Genomic DNA, 22,191 nt, shown 5'->3' with positions numbered 1-22,191 from the left:
AATTGTAAGAAGAAAACTGCAAAGGATCAGACCCACTGCCATAATTCCTGCTTCCCATCATCTCTTTTGAGATGGGGGTTTGGTTGCTTCTGCTGTCTTCTGTTCATTCTTCTTCCCAACTTCCTCACCTATTTCAGTTCATAATCAGGGTAAGGGTAAAGATATTTTGGTTGTACATTTGGAAAATCTGGCGAATCTCTCACGATGCATTCCATAACAGGGTAACGTAGAGAAATTTTGGTCCATTCTGGCATTATTAAAAGTAAAACCCTAGGAGCCTGGAAATGAGAACCTTTGATTGATTAAAGGAAATCTCTTTGGCTTGGAAGCAACTAATTGGGGTCATCTTATTAAATGCAAGCTACCACTCTCCAATATGAGACGTGATCTTACTATATGAGCATGGTTCTTATGATGTGATTTAAGATGAATCATGACCTGGCTGTATTATTGATGTTTCTCCTAATTATGCATTGCAATATTAGTACCATTTGATGACCAATTGTTTTTCTATTAGGGATGCAATTTTATAAATCAGTCACATCTACACAGCTAGATACAGGGATATGGCCATTATGGCAGAGTTTTTCATTAGAAGTTCGTAAAGGGATAATGTGTGTGTGTAAAAATGGAGTGTCTATGTGACATAGCTGTAAATGGATTGGGTAGTCCTGACCAGATTCAAGGAACTGTTTGGTGGACTCTCTTGGTTATGTTGGATCCGATGCATGAATGCTGTTTGTTCTTGGATATGCATTCTATCACTGTAGGATTTCTATAGTCCTAGATTAGTTGGGTCTAACTAAAAGAAAACATAGAAAAAGGCATATGTAACTACCTGTGAAACCTCCACCAACCTAATTGTTCTCTTCTTCCTGTCTTCCATCTTCCTTCAGTCCCCTCTCCTTAGCCATCAAGATGTCCTGTTCCTTTTATTGACCTTGGTGGTGTTGGCCTGAACTAATGAGAGAGAGAGAGAGAGAGAGAGAGAGAGAGAGAGAGAGAGAGAGAGAGAGAGAGAGAGAGAGAGAGAGAGAGAGAGAGAGAGAGAGAGAGAGAGAGAGAGAGAGAGAGAGAGAGAGAGAGAGAGCATGCGCATCAGTGCATGCAAGCATGTGCACACTTGCGTGGGTTAAACCTGTCTGTTACTCCTGAACCTACAGTTTGTGTCTGTTAAAATGTTTTTGTTGACTCTAGGAAGGATTTTTGGGGTTCCCTTTTTCCGCAGAATAAAAATGGTGAAATCCTTCTTCAATGCTTTCTTCAATTACAAAATCTTCCTAGATCAACCATGCACACTAGGGTATCTTTAGCGTAGTTTTCCTATAATCTAAATGGGTATTCTGCTGATATTTAAATCTCATCGATCAAGACGTAATTTATGTTGGATTATCTCTCCCTGATTCCATTAGTAATAGAATGATCATAGCTAGTGTTCATGTGCTGGTAGAACATTTCGATATAAAAATGGATCTAGTAATTGATTAATTGGAGACAGAAGGAGATTTGCATCTATTTGCTTTTAAAGTAAAAATTGAATGGATCACCCCATTATTTGGAGGAAATTGTCCAGATGACCCAAATAGTTGGAGAATTCCCCACATATAATGAGAGAACTATAAAGGTTTTTTCGAAGGGGTATGTTGTTGATTAGTTGGGATTGTCTTGCTTCTACACTAATGACAATCATTTTAGATGCCACAAAATAAAAATTGAGTACATTTGAGAAAGTGTTAGTCATCAATTAATTTGGAACTTATGCAACTATCATGTTTCATGTACTTAGATTTGAAGAGTTTCTTTTTGAGGAAGTTCCAAAAAAAACCCATTCACATAATATCTGGCATTCCTTCTTTTTCTTTGTTTTGGTTTCTCTAAAGATATTTTCATGGTAGTTCTATTTATATTCTTGTTGTAAATTCTTTTCTTAGTTGATTGGTAGAATCATAACTTTATATTCTTTTTGTTGTGCTTCTTTAGATTGCAGACTTTTGGAAAGAGGCTCTGATATTGAGTTCCTTGCATCATCCAAATGTTGTATCATTTTATGGTGTTGTCCGTGATGGCCCTGAAGGATCGTTGGCTACTGTCACAGAGTTTATGGTTAATGGATCCCTAAAACAAGTCCTACAGAAGAAAGACAGGTTAGTCATTTATCATCAGAAAATCCTTCTTTTCCATAGAGTGGCTTCCGTTACATCAGATAAAATTGCTCGCAGTTTTGTTAAGCATGCCACCTAGTGTTTCGCTGTATCGTGGGCTAACCTCTTTAATTTAATTGGACAGAACAATTGATCGTCGGAAACGATTAATCATTGCAATGGACGCATCATTTGGGATGGAATATTTGCATGGAAAAAATATCGTTCATTTTGATCTGAAGTGTGAAAACCTATTGGTGAACATGAAGGATCCTCACAGGCCTGTATGTAAGGTATGATGGAGCTCTTTCTATTCTGGATGTGTAATTAACACTTGTGCAGTTATTCTAGAGGAGCTATTCTTGGTTCAGGCCTTCTGATACTTCTGTCAGACAATCTTGTACCATGTTGGTTAGAATCTTGCAAAGTGTTGCAAACTTGGATTTCCATGGAGGGTCTGCATGTTGACTTATCTAGCATTGTTCTTTGACATGTTCCTATGATAAAAAAGGTTTCCATGTGATTTTTTTCTTCCGTATAATTATCTCTTTGTCACCCATAATAGTCACTTTTCTATATGTTATAGGAGCGTCCTCTAAGCTTGGCACAATATTTAACTGCCTGTGGATCCTACCTCTGACTATTGGGGAGCTCTATTTTGGATGCTGCTGAAGCATTTTATCTTGTATTTTAGTTTTTCTTTTACCATGTGGATGTAGAGTTGTTCTTGGAAGCTTGTCTAAGAAGAGGAGCCAGCTATGTCACACGGACTCTTCTAACATGGCACCACACCCGCGTCACACACTTGGACACAGCTTCTTTTGTGTTAGGTGAAGTCAACCACATTGAGGTCCATTTCTATCCAAAAGTAGATTCAGTTAACCCTAATCAAGTCCATTTTTATCTATATTATATATATAAATACATAAATGCACACAAATACACTTAGTGTTAACTTAAAACTGTTAATATATATATATATATATATATATATATATATATATATATATATATATATATATATATATATATATATATATATATATATATCCTCCCCGCACCCAAGTTTTTTTAAAGTGCCGCATCCGCACCCACACCTATGTGACATAGGGAGCCAATTTTAATGCTGTTTTTCAACAGAATATTGGTGGTTTCCTTTGCCTGCACACAATAAATCAGTTCTTTTCCATCCCAGCATTTGTTTGGACATTAAGATGACCACATTTTCTCAATTATTGCACACACCCTGAAAATGTGCTGAAACTTGCTTTATCTTGGCTCTTACTAAGGTATCCCTGTGATACAAGTTATCATGTACTAAATTCTTGAATGTGGAAGTTCAGTTACCTGACCAACATTGTGGTTGCCCATTATAGTGGATCAACTGAAGGAAAAAAGAAGCTGCTCGTAAAATTAACATTGGATCAAGCAACTACATCACATGGATATGGATGTGGGAGTGGATGTGATGTGGATACACTTGGTAGAACACAGACATATATACCAAATATTTATACCAGATATCTCTACTCCGTAGTTCCTTACCTTCGTTAGTACCAAATATTTACCCTATGTATACATGCATGCATTGCATACATATCTATGTATATATGTGGAAAGTAAATATCAGCTTTCATTTAAATGAGTGGTGACACACTGTAATCAAGAGAACAAAGTACCATACGTAAGACATTATAAAACAAAGAGATGATTAAGGCGTTGTTTGGGAGTTGTCTGTTGGAGAGGAGATGGGGACTCCCCAACACCAAGTTTGTTTGGGAGAAGGGATTTGATGGCCATGATGGAAGTCGTGTGGTATTTGCTAATGCCCAATCCTCAAACCATGGGATAGGGTTGGTATAACCAGTGGATACGCCGGCCACTCTTCTGGCTGGTCTTTAAATTCTTGCCGACCATTCCAATTATTTTATCATTACACCTTCCTAAGAAGCTTTAGGTACGACTTTGTCCATGAACCATATCCGATTTTCCTGTAAACAGAAAACAGGTTGGTTATGATTTACGATACAGTTTTAACATCAATCAACAATATTATGGAGCCTTGAACTCTATAATGTTGGATCTGAACCCAATTGAGATCCAAATCACTTGAATACCTGAGCCTAATCCAGATCAAACATGAGTTGATCCAAACAGACCCGACTAAACAACACCAACTTTAACCAAATCCTGCCAAACCCAACCAAATTTGCCAAGTCCTACTTGTGATAATCCACAAGATAACTTCCCCAGCTAACTCCAATTGAACCAAGTTAACCAAGCTTAGCAAAATGCTCATTATTCAATGTGGGGATGTAAATGGGTCGGTTCATGTCGGGTTTCATTAGGCTGATACTTTACAAGTTTGAAAAAATGGATCTGAATTCAGACCTATTTGATCCAAGTTCAGGTTTGATTCTGGTCTAACTATTTATTTTAGACTCAAGTGGGTTATCAGTATGGGTATAAATATATTAAAATAGGTATATGACTGCCTAAGTAGTCAAAAGCGCTCGTCGACACCTAGGCGCCAGCCCCCTAAAAGTCCTAGTCAGTGCCTAGGCAGGACTAGTTGGTAGGTGGGATAAAAAGAGAAAAATAAAAATAAAAATAAAAATTAAACAATTACAAAATTTCTTAAAGTAATAGAAAGTAATTATTTAACATAGTTTATGAAGCCAAACAACTAAAACTTAAAAAAAACCCTGAATCGATCTAAATAATTAAAACATAATTACATTTTTAACATTCAATCTCATGTGAACAAATATTCGTTTTGCAGCGTCACCTAGAGACGCACAAAAAATAAAATTATTTAAAATAAACATATAAAAACACAACAATAAGAAAAAATTATTGAAAGTATTTAAAATAAATGTATAAAAACATTCAATCTCATGTGAACAAATACTCAAACAAGGCATGATTATAATGTTGTGCTCCTCCCCCAACTTAGGTACTTGCCTAGGCACCTAGTGTAAAGAAACGGAAGCCACCAACAAGATCCACTACAATGCTAAAGTGAACACACCAAAACCCACAAATGGACTCACTCGCAAAACACATCAAAAGCCACAAATAGGCTCACTCACACATGAGCAAAACAAGAAGCTAAAATAAATAATATTTTATTGATAACCTTTATGCAAAAAGGATACATAAAGTGGGGGCTTTGCCCCATATTTATATATACAGGAGGAGGACTCCATAGAGATGTTGGAGTCCCAACAACTCAAAATAGAGCCGCCCGGACCCCCAACAACTCTTATGTTTGACTAGTCAACATGTGTAATTACAAATAGAGAAAAGAAAAAAAGGAAAAAATATATTTATATAAATATATATATATATATATATATATATATATATATACAATTTTTAACACCCCCTCAAACTTATCGTACAATAATCGAAAGATTGTCCAATAGAAAGTCGAAACGTGGAGCAACGAGAAGTTTGGTGAAGAAATCTGCTAACTGGTATTCTGATGTAACATAATGCAGATCAATGGTCTCATGTAGAGACTCCTCTCGAACATAGTGACAATCCATTTCGATATGTTTAGTACGTTCATAAAAAGTATGTAGATAATACTCTTGTCATAATACATGCGGGAGAATCCTGTCACTTGAGTTCCCATATCAGCCAACAACCTTCTGAGCTAGACTACCTCCATCGTTGTAGCTGCCATGGTCCAATATTCAGCATTTGCTTCTTGCATCGCCATGAAATCAGAGATTCACCTAAGAAAACACAAAAACCCATGGTTGAATATCTATTATTGGGATCACTGTAATCAAGTATGCAAAATCACAAGTATAAGGTACAAAAGCACCAAACAAGTCCAATAGTGGACAATTACAAAGGCACAATAGGCACAAAAGTGCATAAACAAGAAGTAAGAAACAATACACAAAGCCTCCAAAGGGCAACACTAAGTTAAAAGAATACAAATATTATTGAAGAGGTGCTTGGAATACAATGAGAGGAATAGGGGGAACACACCCCTATTTATATACATCAAAAGAGAGGGGAGACCATTGGGAGTTCTCCTAGTAGAGTCGTTGGGAGCCCCAACGACTTTATGAGTGGGGCCTCAAATGGCAAATAAAAGAAATAAAGAAAAGGAAAATAACCTAAGAAAAAATAGAAAAAAGTAGAATATAGTTTATAGAAAACAACTATAATTACATATGAAAAGACAAAATGTTCCTACCGGGCAAACTAATACAAGATATATATTATATATATATACACATGAGTATATATATATTTTAACACTCCCCCTCAAACTTACGGGGAAATAACCAAAAGTTTACTAAGGAGAAAAATAAATCGAGGAACAAGAAGAGCTTTTGTGAAGAAATCCGCCAACTGGTACTCTGATGTGACATACAACAATGCAATAGTTCTTCTCAAATATTCTTCACGTACATAATGACAATCCATCTCGATATGTTTAGATCGCTTATGGAAGGTATAGTTGCTTGTGATATGAATTGCACTCTTAATGTCTCAACACATCCTCGAAAGAGTTGAGATGATTATCCCCATATCACTGAGAAGACTTCAAATCCACACAAGCTCCATGGTTTTTGTAGCCATTGCACGATATTCAACTTCAGTTGAGGATAATGATACTTTATGCTGCTTCTTGCATCTCCATGAAATCATAATCACCTAAAAATACACAAAAATCGGTAGTTGTAACTTTATCATTGAGATTTTCACCCCAATTAGCATTAGCATAGGCATGCAAATCAAATGAAGAAGATGATGATAAAAAAATCTCCTTCGTTATAGTATTCTTGATGTGTTTGACAATTTTCAAGACAACACTCATGTGTACAGTGGTAGGAGCATGATGAAATTGACTCACAGAGTGAACTGCATGAGCTATGTCTGGCCGAGTGATGGGTAAGTATGTGAGTGACCCAACAAGTTGGAGGTAAGGAGTAGGATCTTCAAGTAGAGTCCTATCTTTCTTTTTGGGGTTTCTATCTTCTTATCATCTGTAATACCATACTTGGTACAAATATCATCAACAAGTTTCATTTGAGAAATGATGTACCCTTTGGGAGAGTACTTAAAAAACCTAAATCAGACATATCAAAATTTTCTTTTAAAATATTTTGAATATCACTGATTTCTTGTTTGTCACTTTCAGTAATAATTATATCATCTACATAAAGTAGAAGGATAACAACCATCGAATCTGTACTTCTAACAAAAAGAGCAGTGTCAGTATAGCATGAATGAAAACCCAGATGAGTCATTACATTATTAAATTTATCAAGCCAAGCTTTAAGAGCTTATTTTAAGCTATATAAAGCCTTTTTAAGTTTAAGAATTTTACCCTTTTCAATACAAAACCCTGACAGAGCATCCATGTAAACCTTTTCATTTAATTCACCATTTAGAAAAGCATTTTTCACATCTAGTTGGTAGATGAGCCATTTTTTAATAGATACAACAGCTACGAGGGTCTTAACACTAGTCATTCTAGCTACTGGGACAAATGTTTCTTCATAATCAGTACTATACTCTTGAGAGTACTCTTTGACCACTAACCTAGCTTTATATTGTTCTAGAGACCCATCACTTTTGGTTTTAACCTTAAAAACCCATCTACATCCTATAGATTTCTTTCCTATGGGTAATGAAGTTATTTTTCATGTTTTAGCTTTTTCAAGAGCTTTAAGTTCTATATTCATAGCGTCATCCCATTGTGGAAGATTTTTGGCTTCATTATAGCATGATGGTTCATGATTGGAATGTAATGTTATTAGACATGACTTATATTTTGGTGTTAATGTGTCATAAGATACAAACCTACTTGTTGGTTGGAGATGCGATTAGATCTTCTAAGTGAGGTTTCTTCTAACGATGAATTTTGAAAATATTTTTCTAAAGCATTTAAAGGATTCCTTTGTTCACGCTGGGCATAAATTCGAATAGGTTTATCAACTATATCATTATTTATAGATGACTCCCCATTCTTATTAATTGAATGCACATTATCATCACCATTTTCATTGTTATTTAAGGGATTATCCCTGATGTCTTTCAAAGAATCATCACAAGAATTCAACCCTTGTGGCAAGAGATTAAATAGAAAGGAATAATCGACTTCATTGTTTTCCTTGGTTCTCTCAAAACCATTTTCATTTTCCAAAAATGTTATATCTTTAGAAACAGATAGTTTGTTACTCGTAGGGTCAAAACAACTATATCCTTTTTGGTTCTCTCCATAACCCATGAATACACATTTAATGACTTTTGGAGACAATTTATCTCTTTTATGAAAAAGCACAAAACACTTACAACAAAAAATTCGCAACCGCTTGAAATTAGGTGTTCTTTCAAATAGTTTTTCATACGGAGATGCGTTTTGCAAGGATGATAAGGCCATTCTATTTATCAAATAAGTTGATGTTAGAGCGGTCTCGACTCAAAAACTTTTTGAAATATCTTTAGAAATAAGTAATGTCCTAGTGGTTTCTAAAATATGTTTATGTTTTCTTTCGGCTAACCGATTTTGTTGAGGAGTTTTAGAACATGACTTTTGGTAACAAATCCTCTTTAGTTCTAGATAATTTTGAAACTCATTTGATAAGTATTCACCACCCGAATCGGATCTAAGAATAGAGATGTTGCTTTGAAATTTATTTTTGACAATCATATGAATTTTTTTAAAAAAAGAGAATATATTGGATTTGAAATTAAGAAAATATATCTATACATATCTAGTGAAATCATCAATAAAGGTAACATAATATGAATATCCTCCTTTTAATATGACGGGAGAAGGTCCCCAAACATCCGAATGCACTAATTCAAAAGGTCTCTTAGAGACAAAGGTTCTATTAAGAAAGAGAGTGAATTTCATCTTTCCAAAGATGCAATCTTTGTAAACTAATTTTTTTTAATTACATAATTTTTTTCCAAAAAAGGAGAATATACAAATTTGAGAAAAGTAGTTATGCAAAGTTTCAATATCTTTATCTTGGACATAATTACAAAAAGAATTTAGAAGAAAGTTTAAATAGTTAATGAAGTAGAGATCTCCCTTCCTATAGCCTTGCCCAATCTGCTTCCCGAACCGGAGATTCTGCACGGAGCAACCCTTAGATGAGAAGGAGATTCCACATCCATTGTCGAAAATTTGTGAAACAAAAATAAGGTTTAAACATAGTTGAGAAACAACCCTTACTTTTGGAAAAAAAAATAGAGGAATTTAACCGTTGAAACATAGGAGGTTTTTGAATTAGTGCATAAATCAGATAAACCATTCTCATGATATGTCATATGGAAGGAGGCCCCAAAATCTAGGATCTAAGAAGATATACCTAGAGGAGAAGATGAGGCTATTGCGACATCGAATGTAGATGGAGATTTGAGTAACATTTGAAGTGCCTCCGATAATTGAGCAAGAGAAAATGAATCTTTTCCTTTGATTGATTCTTCCTTCCTTGGTGTGCTTTCTTCAACGGAAGCTACTTTGTTCATTGGGGTGTCATATAACTTGGGACAATTAGGTCGTATATGACTCGATTCATGACAATGATGACAAATAACCTTCTTGTAGCATCCATTATAGCTATGTTGCCTCCCAAAGTGTGGAGGCTTGTAGGTTTTTACATGATTGCCGGGCTTAGACACGGCTAACACTTCATCTCCTCTTTTTATTATGCCAAGATGAGTCTCCTCTTGACATATTTCAGCAACATCCTTCAAAGAAAGAGGCTTAGATCTACGAAGAATAGAAGATCTAACTTATTCATATTCGAGTCTAAGCCCATGTAAGAATTGGAAAAAATATTCTTTTTCTATTTGTTTTCTTCTTAGTTCAATATCTTCACTAGCAACCCACTTGGGTTCAAGAAGAGATAGATAAGAGACTAAGAGTGCTAAAGTAATCACGGACACTCATGTCCCTTTGTTTAATGGTACATATTTTTTCTTGAAGAAAGAATTGTCTTGTAAGATCTTTTTGTGTATACATACCTTTCATAAAAAATCATGTCTCATTTGCCTTGCAGAATTTAGCAATGTTGACACATATTTTGAGCTCAACATTGTTTATAATCTATGGTGAATTTTGACATGTTTACTTTTCCATTCTTCTATCTTGGATTGATGGTCCTCAGTAGCTTTTATGCGAGTATTTCCTTCGAAGACTTTTTCTTACCTTCCATCTTGGTAAGTTAGAGTTGAGGTTCCGGAATAGAGCTCATCAAATATCCCCAAAGCTTATTGCCTTTAAGGTTATTTTCCATGGCTGATGCCCACGTCATATAATTGGTACCATTTAACTTGAAGGAGAGATCAATCTTTTGCTTATTCACTATTGTGGCTTAGAGAGAAGAAGGGAGAGTATGGAAGAACACCGAAGAGCTCCTCCACTTAAGTTGCCGCAAGTATGTCGATTCCCGAATCTATCTTTCAATGGTCACTCTTCAAGAGACCAAGAGCACAACCTTTCTGATACCATGTATTCAAGTATGTAGAATTACAAGTATAAGGTACAAAAGCACCAAACAAGTTCAATAGTGGACAATTACAAAGGCACAACAAGTGCATAAGCAATATGTCTACGATGAGACAATACACAAAGCTTCCAAAGGGCAACACTAACAAGTTAAAAGAATAAAAATATTATTAAAGAGGTTCCTGGAATACAATGAGAGGAATAGAGGGAACACACCCCTATTTATATACATCAAAAGAGAGGGAGACCATTAGGAGCTCCCCTCGTAGAGTCTTTAGGGAGCTCCCAATTGGGGCCCCAACGACTCTATGCGTGGGGCCCCAAATGGAAAATAAAAGAAATAAAAAAAAGAAAAATAACCTAAGAAAAAATAGAAAAAAGTAGAATATAGTTGTTTGTAGAAAACAACTATAATTTACATGTGAAAAGACAAAAATGACCCTATCAGCCAAACTAATACAAGACAGGTTATATATATATATAAAATCACCTCCACAGTCAGCATCAGGATAAACAATTAAATATAAAGAAGATGAAACAAGGTTTTAAAACCCGTGACTCGGAACTCGACTCGTGACTCGGCGGGTCAACTCGGTGACTCGGACCGGGTTTTGTTAACTTTTGATTTTAAAAGAAAAACAATATATAATTTGTCTGAAACCATGTTTTTGAGTAAACATAGTCTCCAAATGTCTGTAAGAATATAAAAACAACTGCAAAGAGCTATAGAGGTTTGCTTGAATAATTGAATTTGATATCTATACAAGCACTTTGACTAATTCATGACTTGAATTAGAGGATTTGGTCACCATGAGTTCAGTCTTCTACTACCTAAGGTTCCTAAAATGGCCAATCATATATGCTAGCTTGTTTTAAAAGTTTTAATTCCCTCTCTAACAAATCCATAAATGTAAAATAGGGATATATGTGCATATTGAAAGTTCACAGAATGCCCAATATCAACATAAATAAGCAATTTTCTCATGTATAAAACTATGCAGAAAATATATTAATGGCACAACTATAAAAAGACTACTAATATTTGAATATGTACAATGCTTGTTCACATAACAAATGGATGATGAAACCTAAATGTGACTTCCCATAGGCACAGTTGACCCTCCATATATAGTGAGAATCATTTCTTTAAAATATTTTGCTAGAATAAGTTGATAACACAGGGTGGGTGAACAGTAGTTCGAACAACATGGCGATTTTATTCTATGGATTTAATTGCTTTTTTATCTTTAAATGATTTTTATTTTCTTTTTTATACAAAATCTGGGGGTAACCCTTGTTAAAATATATGTACTTGTATATTTCGAAACTGTAATTTGAAACTCAAAAAACAAATTTCAAACATCCCAAAACTCGCCCGAGTCAGGCCGAGTCATGCCGAGTCAAGCCGAGTCAAGCCGAGTCAGGCCCGAGTCAAGCCCGAGTTTTGGCTAACCGAGTTTGCCTTGCCGGGTTGACTCGCTGGAGGGCCGAGCCGAGCCGAGTCAGCCGAGTCAACGGGTTGACTCGACAAGTTTTAAAACACTGAGATGAAGTAGATAGAAAGAGGCCTCGAGAAAGAGAAGTCTTAATATATCTAATAATACACAAAACTGCTTCCATGCGAACAAAAGTGGGAGCGTCCTGAAATTGACTAGCTGTGTGTACGTGTGTTATGTTAGGTCTAGTAATTGAAAGGTAAGAGAGTGCTCCAATAAGCTGTCTGTAAGGAGTAGGATCTTCAACAAGTTCTCCATCATCAATTCACATCTTGGTGTTGGCAATCTCAGGGGTTTCAACTCTCTTATCATCTATGATGCTAGACGTGAAGACAATGTTAAAAGCAAATTTAGACTGAGATAATAAATATCCTTTAGAAGAGTAAGCAACTTCGATTCCTAAGAAATATTTTAAGAATCCTAAATCAGTCATTTCAAAATATTTTTTGAGAAGTTTTTTATATTTTCAACTCCTTGTTTATCTCTTCTGGTGATGATCATGTCGTCCACACAGAGAAGAATAATAATAATACCTGCATCAGAAATCTTAATAAACAGTGCAATGTCAGTCAAATAAGTTTTAAATCCAATATCAAACATAACTCGACTAAACCAATCATACCAAGCCTTTGGGCTTGTTTAAGTCCATAGAGAGTATTTTCCAAACAAAGAGCTTTACCTTTAGGAACACCTATACCTGGTGGTGCCTCCATATAAACTTCTTTAACTAGGCTTCCATTAAGAAAAACATTTTTAACATTCATTTGAAATATAGGCCATTTTCGAACAGAGGCTAATGCTACTAGAGTTCAAACAATGGTCATTCTAGCGACTTGAGCAAATGTTTCATCGTAATCTATGCCATATTCTTGAGAATATCCCTTGACAACTAATCTAGCTTTATATCTTTCAAAAGTTCTATCATTCTTTGTTTTAATTTTGTATACCCACCTACAACCTATAGGTTTCTTTCCTTTTAGAACATCTTGAACGGTCCAAGTATTAGCCTTTTCTAAAGCTTCTAACTCTATTCTCATGACTTCTACCCTTTCAAAATTGTTTTTTAGCTTGAGTATAAGTTGAAGGTTCCACATATGAATGAATTAATGCAATAAATGCCTTGTATTTTGGAGAAAAAGAATCATAAGGCGCAAACTTTTCAGGTGGTGACCTTCTAGTATGAAATTCAAGCTGTTCAACATATTTGTCCAGTGCACATGGTTGATTAAGGTCCCTACGCCTAGAATATTGTAAATAGTTTTTGTTTCTATGAGGTTGCTCTTCATTAATTATATCATCATGACCCTTATCAAGATCACATAAATGAAATAAAAAAGAAATCAAAACACCTGTAGCTTTTTTGGTTATCTGCATAACTCAAGAAGGCACAAGGAATAGCACGAGAGAAGCGTTTATCATTTTTGTTAGAAAAAACAAAACATTTACATAAAAAAATTCTTAGTCTAACATAACCAGGAGATACTTTAAAGAGTTTTTCAACTGGTATTATATTTTGTAAAGAAGAAGGCATTTTATTGATAGAGATACATAGCAGTTAGGGCTGGTTCAACCCAACATTCTTTTGGCACTTGATTTGCTATTAGAAGAGTTTTGGTTGTTTTCATAATACGTCAGTGTTTTCGTTTATCCAAACCATTTTGTTGTGATATATGAACGAAAGATCTTTGATGTGTGATACCATGCAAATTTAGATAATCTTTAAATTTCTTTGATAAAAATTCTTCTCCTGAATTTGTGCAGAAAATAAAAATATCCTTTTCAAACTTATTTTTGACCAAGTTGTGAAATATTTGAAAATGTGAGAAGACCTCGTATTTATGTTTGAGAAAGTATATTCAAGTATGCCTAGAAAAATCATCAACAAAAATCACATAGTATCAGTGTTTTAAAACTCGCCGAGTCAACTCGTTGACTCGGCTCGGCTCGCCCCTCCAGCGAGTCAACCCGGCAAGGCAAACTCGGTTTGCCAAAACTCGGGCTTGACTCGGGCGAGTTTTGGGATGTTTGAAATTTGTTTTTTGAGTTTCAAATTACAGTTTCGAAATATATAAGTACATATATTTTAACAAGGGTTACCCCCAGATTTTGTATAAAAAAGAAAATAAAAAGCATTTAAAGATAAAAAAGCATTTAAATCCATAGAATAAAATCGCCATGTTGTTCGAACTACTGTTCACCCTGTGTTATCAACTTATTCTAGCAAAATATTTTAAAGAAATGATTCTCACTATATATGGCGGGTCAACTGTGCCTATGGGAAGTCACATTTAGGTTTCATCATCCATTTGTTATGTGAACAAGCATTGCACATATTCAAATATTAGTAATCATTTTATAGTTGCGCCACTAATATATTTCCTGCATAGTTTTATACATGAGAGAAAATTGCTTATTTATGTTGATATTGGGCATTCTGTAAACTTTCAATATGCACATATATCCCTGTTTTACATTTATGGATTTGTTAGAGAGGGAATTAAAACTTTTAAAACAAGCTAGCATATATGATTGGCCATTTTAGGAACCTTAGGTAGTTGCAGACTGAACTCATGGTGACCAAATCCTCTAATTCAAGTCATGAATTAGTCAAAGTGCTTGTATAGATATCAAATTCAATTATTCAAGCAAACCTCTATAGCTCTTTGCAGTTGTTTTTATATTCTTACAGACATTTGGAGACTATGTTTACTCAAAAACATGGTTTCAGACAAATTATATATTGTTTTTCTTTTAAAATCAAAAGTTAACAAAACCCGGTCCGAGTCACCGAGTTGACCCGCCGAGTCACGAGTCAATAAAGAACGAGTCGAGTTTCGAGTCACGGGTTTTAAAACCTTGCATAGTATACATATTCACCCTTTGATATAACTGGTGCTAGCCCCCAAACATCTGAATGTATTAGCTCAAGCGGTTTAGAAGAAAAGAAAGTTTATTCACGAAATGGTAATCTCTTCATTTTACAAAGAATGCAGTCTTTACACGTAAAATTTTCAGTTACAAAATTTTTCCAAATTTGAAAAGTATTGAATTTTGGATACATTAGGATGACCAAGTCGTTTGTGCCATATATCCTTCTCTAATTTCTTAACATTATAACAAAAGTCATCCTTCGGTATTTCAAAAGAATCCATGTAATAAAGTCCTTTTCTATATCCTTTCCCAATCAGCTTCCTTGACTGCCGATCTTGTACTCAACATCCATCAGAAGAGAATGAGATATTATATCCATGGTCAAATATTTGTGAAACTGATAATAGATTTAAGTTTAATTTGGGAATATATCTAACGTTTGGAATGATAAATTTTTTGGAGTTTTGTAAAATCCTTTCAAAATTCCCTATTCTTTCTATTTCAAGAGATATACCATCGGCTGTAAAAACATTTGTAAAAATATTTGACATGCTTGAGTTGGTATATGACATTCAGATAAAATTTTACTATTAGGGGTCATATGATAGGAAATACCAAAATCAAGAAGCCAAGGAGTTTTACCGGGATCAGAGAAGGATGAAACTGTTGCTCCAGTTGAGGCTTTATTTGAAGAAGATACCTTTTTGAGAAGTAGTTGAAAAATCTTCATAAGTTGTGACATTGATACAGGTGCATCATTAGTTTCTTGTGAAGAGCCAACTGAAGCCACCTTATTTTCCTCTCTTCTTCTAAACTTTGGGCATTGAGGCTTAGTGTGCTCGGGTTCATATCAGTTATAACAAATAAATTTTTTCTATCATGCTCATTTCCTTGTTTCCAATAAGGCTTATTACCATGCTCATTTCCTTGTTTCCAATGAGGTGGCTTGTAGGGACGCATGTAGTTTCTCGGTCTAGAGACAGCCAAAAAAGAGTCTTCTTCATTTTTTAAAGAGTGACCTTTTAGCTTATTCTCTTCCATACTCAATTCTTCGATAGTGTCAATAATAGAGAGTACTTACCCTCTATGAACAAGAACAAATTTGGTGCTTTCAAACTCCGGTCTTAAGCCATTTATAAATTGATAGAAATGTTTCACATCAAGTTGCTTTTGCCAGAGCTTTATATCTTTTGCGTAATGCCACTTAGGCTCAAGAATAGATAATTCTTCCCAAAGTTCGGACAATTCATTGTAGTATTCCCTAATGCTTGTCTTTTTGAGTCATTGTCTTCACTTTATTTTGAAGATTGCACACATAAGCAATATCCTTAAGAGAATACATATTCTTAAGGTATTTCCAAGCTTTGTTAGCATGCTCAAATTTTGCGACATTAGAGCATTTTTTAATGTCCACGCTATTGATTAACCAAAACATGATCTTGGCATGCCCCATTCTTCACTCTTTCTGTTTTTTTATAAGTGGCTAGTGCCTTAGTCTTCTCCCCATCCGCAAGCGGCACCTCTTTTTCGTTCTCTACCTTTGTGAGGACTAGTTTAGGCTTCGGATCAGAACCATCAATTAATCTCCAAAATCCTTTTCCCCCATACGTGGTGCTTCATTATTGAAGACCACATTATGAAATTAGTATCGAGTTTGATGGGTACGATGGTGACTTTCTCGTTATCATCCATCCTTCGAAAGTAGAGAGAAATAGAAGAAAAGAAAAAAACAACATAATAGACGAGAAAGGGGAGTGTAGTAGTATTAGTACACCACCACGAATACACGAGCACTTGAATCACCAAGAAATTCTTTCTTTCTCTCATGAGCATGATAAATGAGGCAATATGCAGTCTTCAAAGAGTCAAGAGTGAACCTTGCTCCGATACCATGTAAAGAAATGAAAACCACCAACAAGATCCACCACAATGCTAAAGTGAACACACCAAAAGCCACAAATGGGCTCGCTCACAAAACACACCAAAAGCCACAAATGAGCTCACTCACCAAACCCATACAAGGGGCAAAACAAGAAGCTAAAATAAATAATACTTTATTGATAACCTTTATGCAAGAAGCATACATAATGCAGGGGCTTTGCCCCATATTTATACACAAAGGAGGAGGACTCCATAGAGAGTTGTTGGAGCCCCATCGGCTCAAAATAGAGCTATTGGGACCCCAACGAGTCTTATGTTTGACTAGTTAACATGTGTTGACTAGTTCAATTACAAATAGAGAAATAAAAATAAAAATAAAAAAAGAGCAAAATATATATTTATATAAATAACTATATATATATATATATATATATATATATATATATATATATATATATATATATATATATATATATATATATATATATATATATTATAAGGAAATGGGGATCTTCCACGAAAGCACAAATGCTTGTAATGAGTGTCTATTGAAGACACTACAATGATAACCCACAAAAGGGCATAAATGGAAGAACACAAAAGATAAAATAATAAACCTTATTTCATTCTTATGAAATGCATAAAAGCATTGTTACAATGGAGAGAGGGATCACTCCTTATTTATACACAAAATGAGAGGGAGAGAGAGGAGCTCTAAAGAACTCCATAGAGTCGTTGGAGCTACTCCAACGGCTCTCTAATTGCAGCCGTTGGACTAGCTCCAATGGCTACCTTGACTAGTCAAGATCTAGTTGGATTTTGACTAGTTTAAGGTTTAGTTAAATTTGAACTAGACAAAAATAAAAATACAAAAAATGAAGAAAGAAAAAGAAAAAGAAAAAGAAAAAGAAAAGAAAATAAATAAAAATAAAAATATAATAAATAAATATAGAATATTATATATTATATTATATATAATTACATGAATGAGTACACTTTTTAACATATATATGTACAATTTTTAACACCTAGGTGGTACACTTTCACCTAGGAGGCCTAGGCAGCATAGGCGGGATTTTAACTACATAGATGACTGCTAAATCCACATTCTCAATTGGTAGCTATCAAACAGGATGTGGGTGTATTTGTTAAATCCTTGGCCAGATTCTTTGGGATGTTCCAAAACAGGTAAGTAGAAATTTCTAAATCCATAACTCAGTGGAGCATCTATAGATTCCATAACAGCATCTCCAACAGTGAGTTTCCAAATAGAGCCTATATTTTTTCAAGAATGTTGAAGAGAAGCGACCCAACTAATGTCTGAATCTCTCAGTTTGCCTTGAACAAACATGGGCAATTGTGATGTACATGTAACAGGATTGTATTATGTCTCGTTTCATTTGTTCAAAGATGCTTATCACTTCCAAATCAACCTCCATTTTCCCTGCTTTCCCAAATCTAAGGTGTCATATTGGCCTGCCATAATGAATAAATGTTCCTTTCGTCAAATGTCCAATCTGGCCAAGTGAGAAGCAGTAGTCTCCTGTGAAAGGTGCAAGATTAGAAATCTGAGGTGTTATATTGGCCTGCCATAATGAGTAAATGTTCCTCTCATCAAATGTCCAATCTGGCCCATGTGAGAAGCAGTAATCTTCTGAGAAAGGTGCAAGATTAGAACAAGTGTTGCAAGGTGTTCTTCTTGCACCCAACATAGATGACATTGACTGACCAGATGCACCTCTCTATTTTTTTAGATTAATTTGTTGCAACATGATCCACAGAAACAGTCCACATAAAAGACTAACATAAAGGCTTGCACTGATAGCCACTAGTAGGGATGCACTACGAGCCAAGCCGTCTCGGGCTTGACCCGTTTAAGCTCGGCTTGAGCTCGTTCAAAAAAATAAATGAGCCGATCTTGAACACAAGTCCATTCTCATTGTGGATAAACGAGCCGAGCTTGATCAAGTTGCTGAGCTCGATAAGGCTTGCATAAAATTATATTTATATATATATATATATATATAATATGTTTGCAAGATAAAACCAGAAAGTCATCATTTCTTTAATGGGTAGGGTGTTAGTCTCTTCCTCAAGAGGTGCTGAGTTCGAATTTCATGCCCTATAACTTTTTTCTCTGTACAAAAATCTAGCGGGTTTTTAGTATATGTAAATTTTCTAGGTCATAATAAACACAACACAGTTTGGCGTAATGGTGCGGATTTTGTGCACCGTTTGGAGGGATTGGGGATCAAGTCTCACTTTTGCAGGACCCTTTACCGGTAAAATCTTTTTGGAACAATGGTCAATCTCGGCTTCGAGCTCGAGCCGAGCTTGAACATGCATTTTGAAGCGAGCCTAGCCACTAGAAGATTTTACTTATACTGGATCACTCGGTTTTTAGGAAGCTGCTTTGGAAGTGGGACACTATGGGCTGTGGAAACTTTTAGCTAATTTGGGAGTCTCATTTGTTGGGAAGCTGGAAAGCACCTTGGAAACTCGGTTCCTTATCATAGGTAAGGATGTCCAATGATACCAGATTTTTAACATGAGAATTGAACAGTTACTATGTTGGAACATGCTCAGCAGAAAACCAACTGCACAAAAGAGTAGCCTGAAGGCTTGGACACATGGCCACTACAAGTTTGCACTTATTTTGGGAAGCTCATTTCTTGGAAAGTCACTTTGGAAGTAGAAAACTAAGTGCTGTGGAAATTTTTAGCTATTTTGAAGGCCCCATTTATTGGAAAGTTGCTTCGAAAGCTGGAAACAAAGCACTTTCGAAACTCGGTTCCCTTACCATAGAGATGGATGGTTTGAATGATATCAGATTTTTAAAATGAGAATTGAACATTTACTAAAAAAACAACACTTAGATAATGAATTAAAATTTATAATCAGCACTACAATTCACCTATGGTAATTAGGGTGAAAATAAATAATCTTTGTAATTTCTTAGAGTGCAAACTTTTCTATTTTTATTGAAAACGAAGGTGCTATTTTAGGTTGTTAATTTAGGAAAATAAATCAAAGAACAAATGCTGAAAGCTTCCCATTGCCACTGAAAGCTTCTACGTATTTTGAAAAGCTCGTTTCTTGGGAAGCCATTTCAAGTTGGAAACTAAGGGCTTTGCAAGATTTTAGCTATTTTGAAAAGCCCATTTCTTGGGAAGCTGCTTTGGGAGCTGGAAACTCAGCACTTTCGGCACTTTGTTCCCTTGTCATGGGAAAGGATGCTCCCAATGATATCAGATTTTTAACATGAGAATTGAACTTTCACTAAAAAAACAAAACTTACATAAAGAATTGAAATTTAGAACCACACCATAGTTCACATATAGTAATTCGGTTGAACAATAAATTTAAATGGAAATACATTTTCTGTAGTTTCTTAGAATGCGAACTTTTTATTTTTATCAAACTCAAAGGTGTTTTAGGTTATTCACTTGGGAAAATAAATAAAAAACAAATGTTCAAAACTTCCTTTTTATTATAGGAACTGTACGCTATTGTCTACTCTCTTGTATATGATTTTGTTTTATGTTTGATATGGGTGTAGTAAACTAATTATTTCCAATAATATATACTTTACGTTTTAAAAATAAAAAAATTAGGTTAATAAATCTTAGATGAATTAGCATGATCATATAATATAACAACTGCAACTCTTCTTGTTTATGCATTCTAAAGGTACTTCTTAATTCACTTTTAACTGCCTCCCAGCTATGTCACAGACTCTTCTAACAGGGCACCGCCCGCACCCGCACCCAGGTGGGTGCGACACTTGGACACAGCTTCCTTTGTGTTAGGTGAAGTCAACCACACTGACGTCCATTTCTATCCAAAAGTAGATTCAGTTAACCCTAATCAAGTTCATTTTTATCTAATACACATAGTGTTAACTTAAAACTGTTAAAAATTATATATATATATATATATATATATATATATATATATATATATATATATATATATATATATATATATATATATCCTCCCCGCACCCCCGCACCCAAGTTTTTTTAAAGTGCCGCATCGCCGCACCCGCACCTATGTGACATATCTTCCCAGTCACTTCTCACTTCCCACTTCACAAGTGAAATATGAAAATCTTGTTTCTCACTTTTGCATCTGGCATCACTTCTCAATTCCATTTTCATCTTTGGCAACCTTGCCTGGTCCCCAAGTTACTTTCTTGAAAAGAACATAGAAGACTAAACTAGGAAATATAACCAGATTTAATAGAAAATTGCCCATATTTGCAGCACTTTCCTGATTACTTTATCCATCTCGTTCGAAGATGACTTATCTACCAATGCGCTTATTAAATAAGGCTAAGCTCTTGTAAGGTTAGAGTTTTGTTAGAATAATGTAAAACATAATATTTATATGTATATATATGGAGAGATAGAATTTTGACTTGTATGGTCTGTGGTTGATGTTGACAAGTTCACCAAATCTTTTCTCAATTACATTACTGAGGGATATTTTTGTAACAGTGTAGAAAAAGTTTTCTTATTAAACTTTACTTTTTAAGCCTATGTTTTTTACCTCAAAAGAAAAGTACTTGCATGCTTGTAAATTTAAGATAGCCAGCCACAGATTTGGCTGTCCAGGCCTTGCCCCCTTTCTGATTTGGCCATTTCTGAGTTGGTCGTTTTTGATTTGGCCATCTGAACTAGGGGTGGCAAAACCTTACACGACCCGCCAACCCACCTCTTAGGCGGGTTTGGGTTTGGCTTAAACTAACCCGTTTAATAAACGGGTCGACCCACCTAACCCATTTATTAAACGGGTCGGGTTCGTGTTAGGGGTATGCCAACCCGGCTGACCCGTTTAATAAACGGGTTAGGCGGGCGGGTCAACCCGTTTACCCGAACCCGACCCGCCAACCCGTTTACACGACCCAACCCGTTTATTAAATGGGTTGGCGGGTCGTGTCGGGTTACCCGTTTAATAAACGGGTCAGGTTCGTGTTTTCCACAGCCGACTCGTTTATTAAACGGGTCGGGTTCGGGTTGAGGTATGCTGATCCGCCAACCTGTCGGGTCGACCCGCCAACCCGACCCGATTGCCACCCCTAATTTGAACCCCATTGTCTTCTCAAGTTTAGCCATTCAGCCCCCCTGCCTTCTCTAGTTTAGCCGTTCAGGCCCCTTACGTTATCTAGTTTGGCCGTTTGGACCCTCTCTTCTCAGGTTTGGTCGTCCGGTTCCCTGCCATCTTAGGCTTAGCCATCCATGAGCTTAGTCATTTGGGGTTTCGGCCATCCAGGGATAGTCGTTCGAGCCTCTACCTCCCGGGACTGCAC

The 22,191-nt window shown here is 35.5% G+C and overlaps 1 protein-coding gene across 1 annotated transcript in view; it reads left to right on the top strand.

Moving 5' to 3' along the window:
• The window catches only part of LOC149848982 (RAF-like serine/threonine-protein kinase 20), a 47,560-nt gene that overhangs the window by 3,906 nt on the left and 21,463 nt on the right, over positions 1-22,191 (top strand). Inside the window, exons 5-6 of the mRNA XM_089998279.1 lie at positions 1,981-2,144; positions 2,287-2,434. Coding sequence (XP_089854405.1) covers positions 1,981-2,144; positions 2,287-2,434 — 312 coding nt within the window. The remainder of the gene's footprint in view (positions 1-1,980; positions 2,145-2,286; positions 2,435-22,191) is intronic.

This window comes from Nuphar pumila, chromosome 1 (assembly GCF_984573655.1).
Source record: "Nuphar pumila chromosome 1, dmNupPumi1.hap1.1, whole genome shotgun sequence".
Classification (NCBI taxonomy): Eukaryota; Viridiplantae; Streptophyta; class Magnoliopsida; order Nymphaeales; family Nymphaeaceae; genus Nuphar; species Nuphar pumila.
This window is presented reverse-complemented; position numbering and strand designations above follow the sequence as displayed.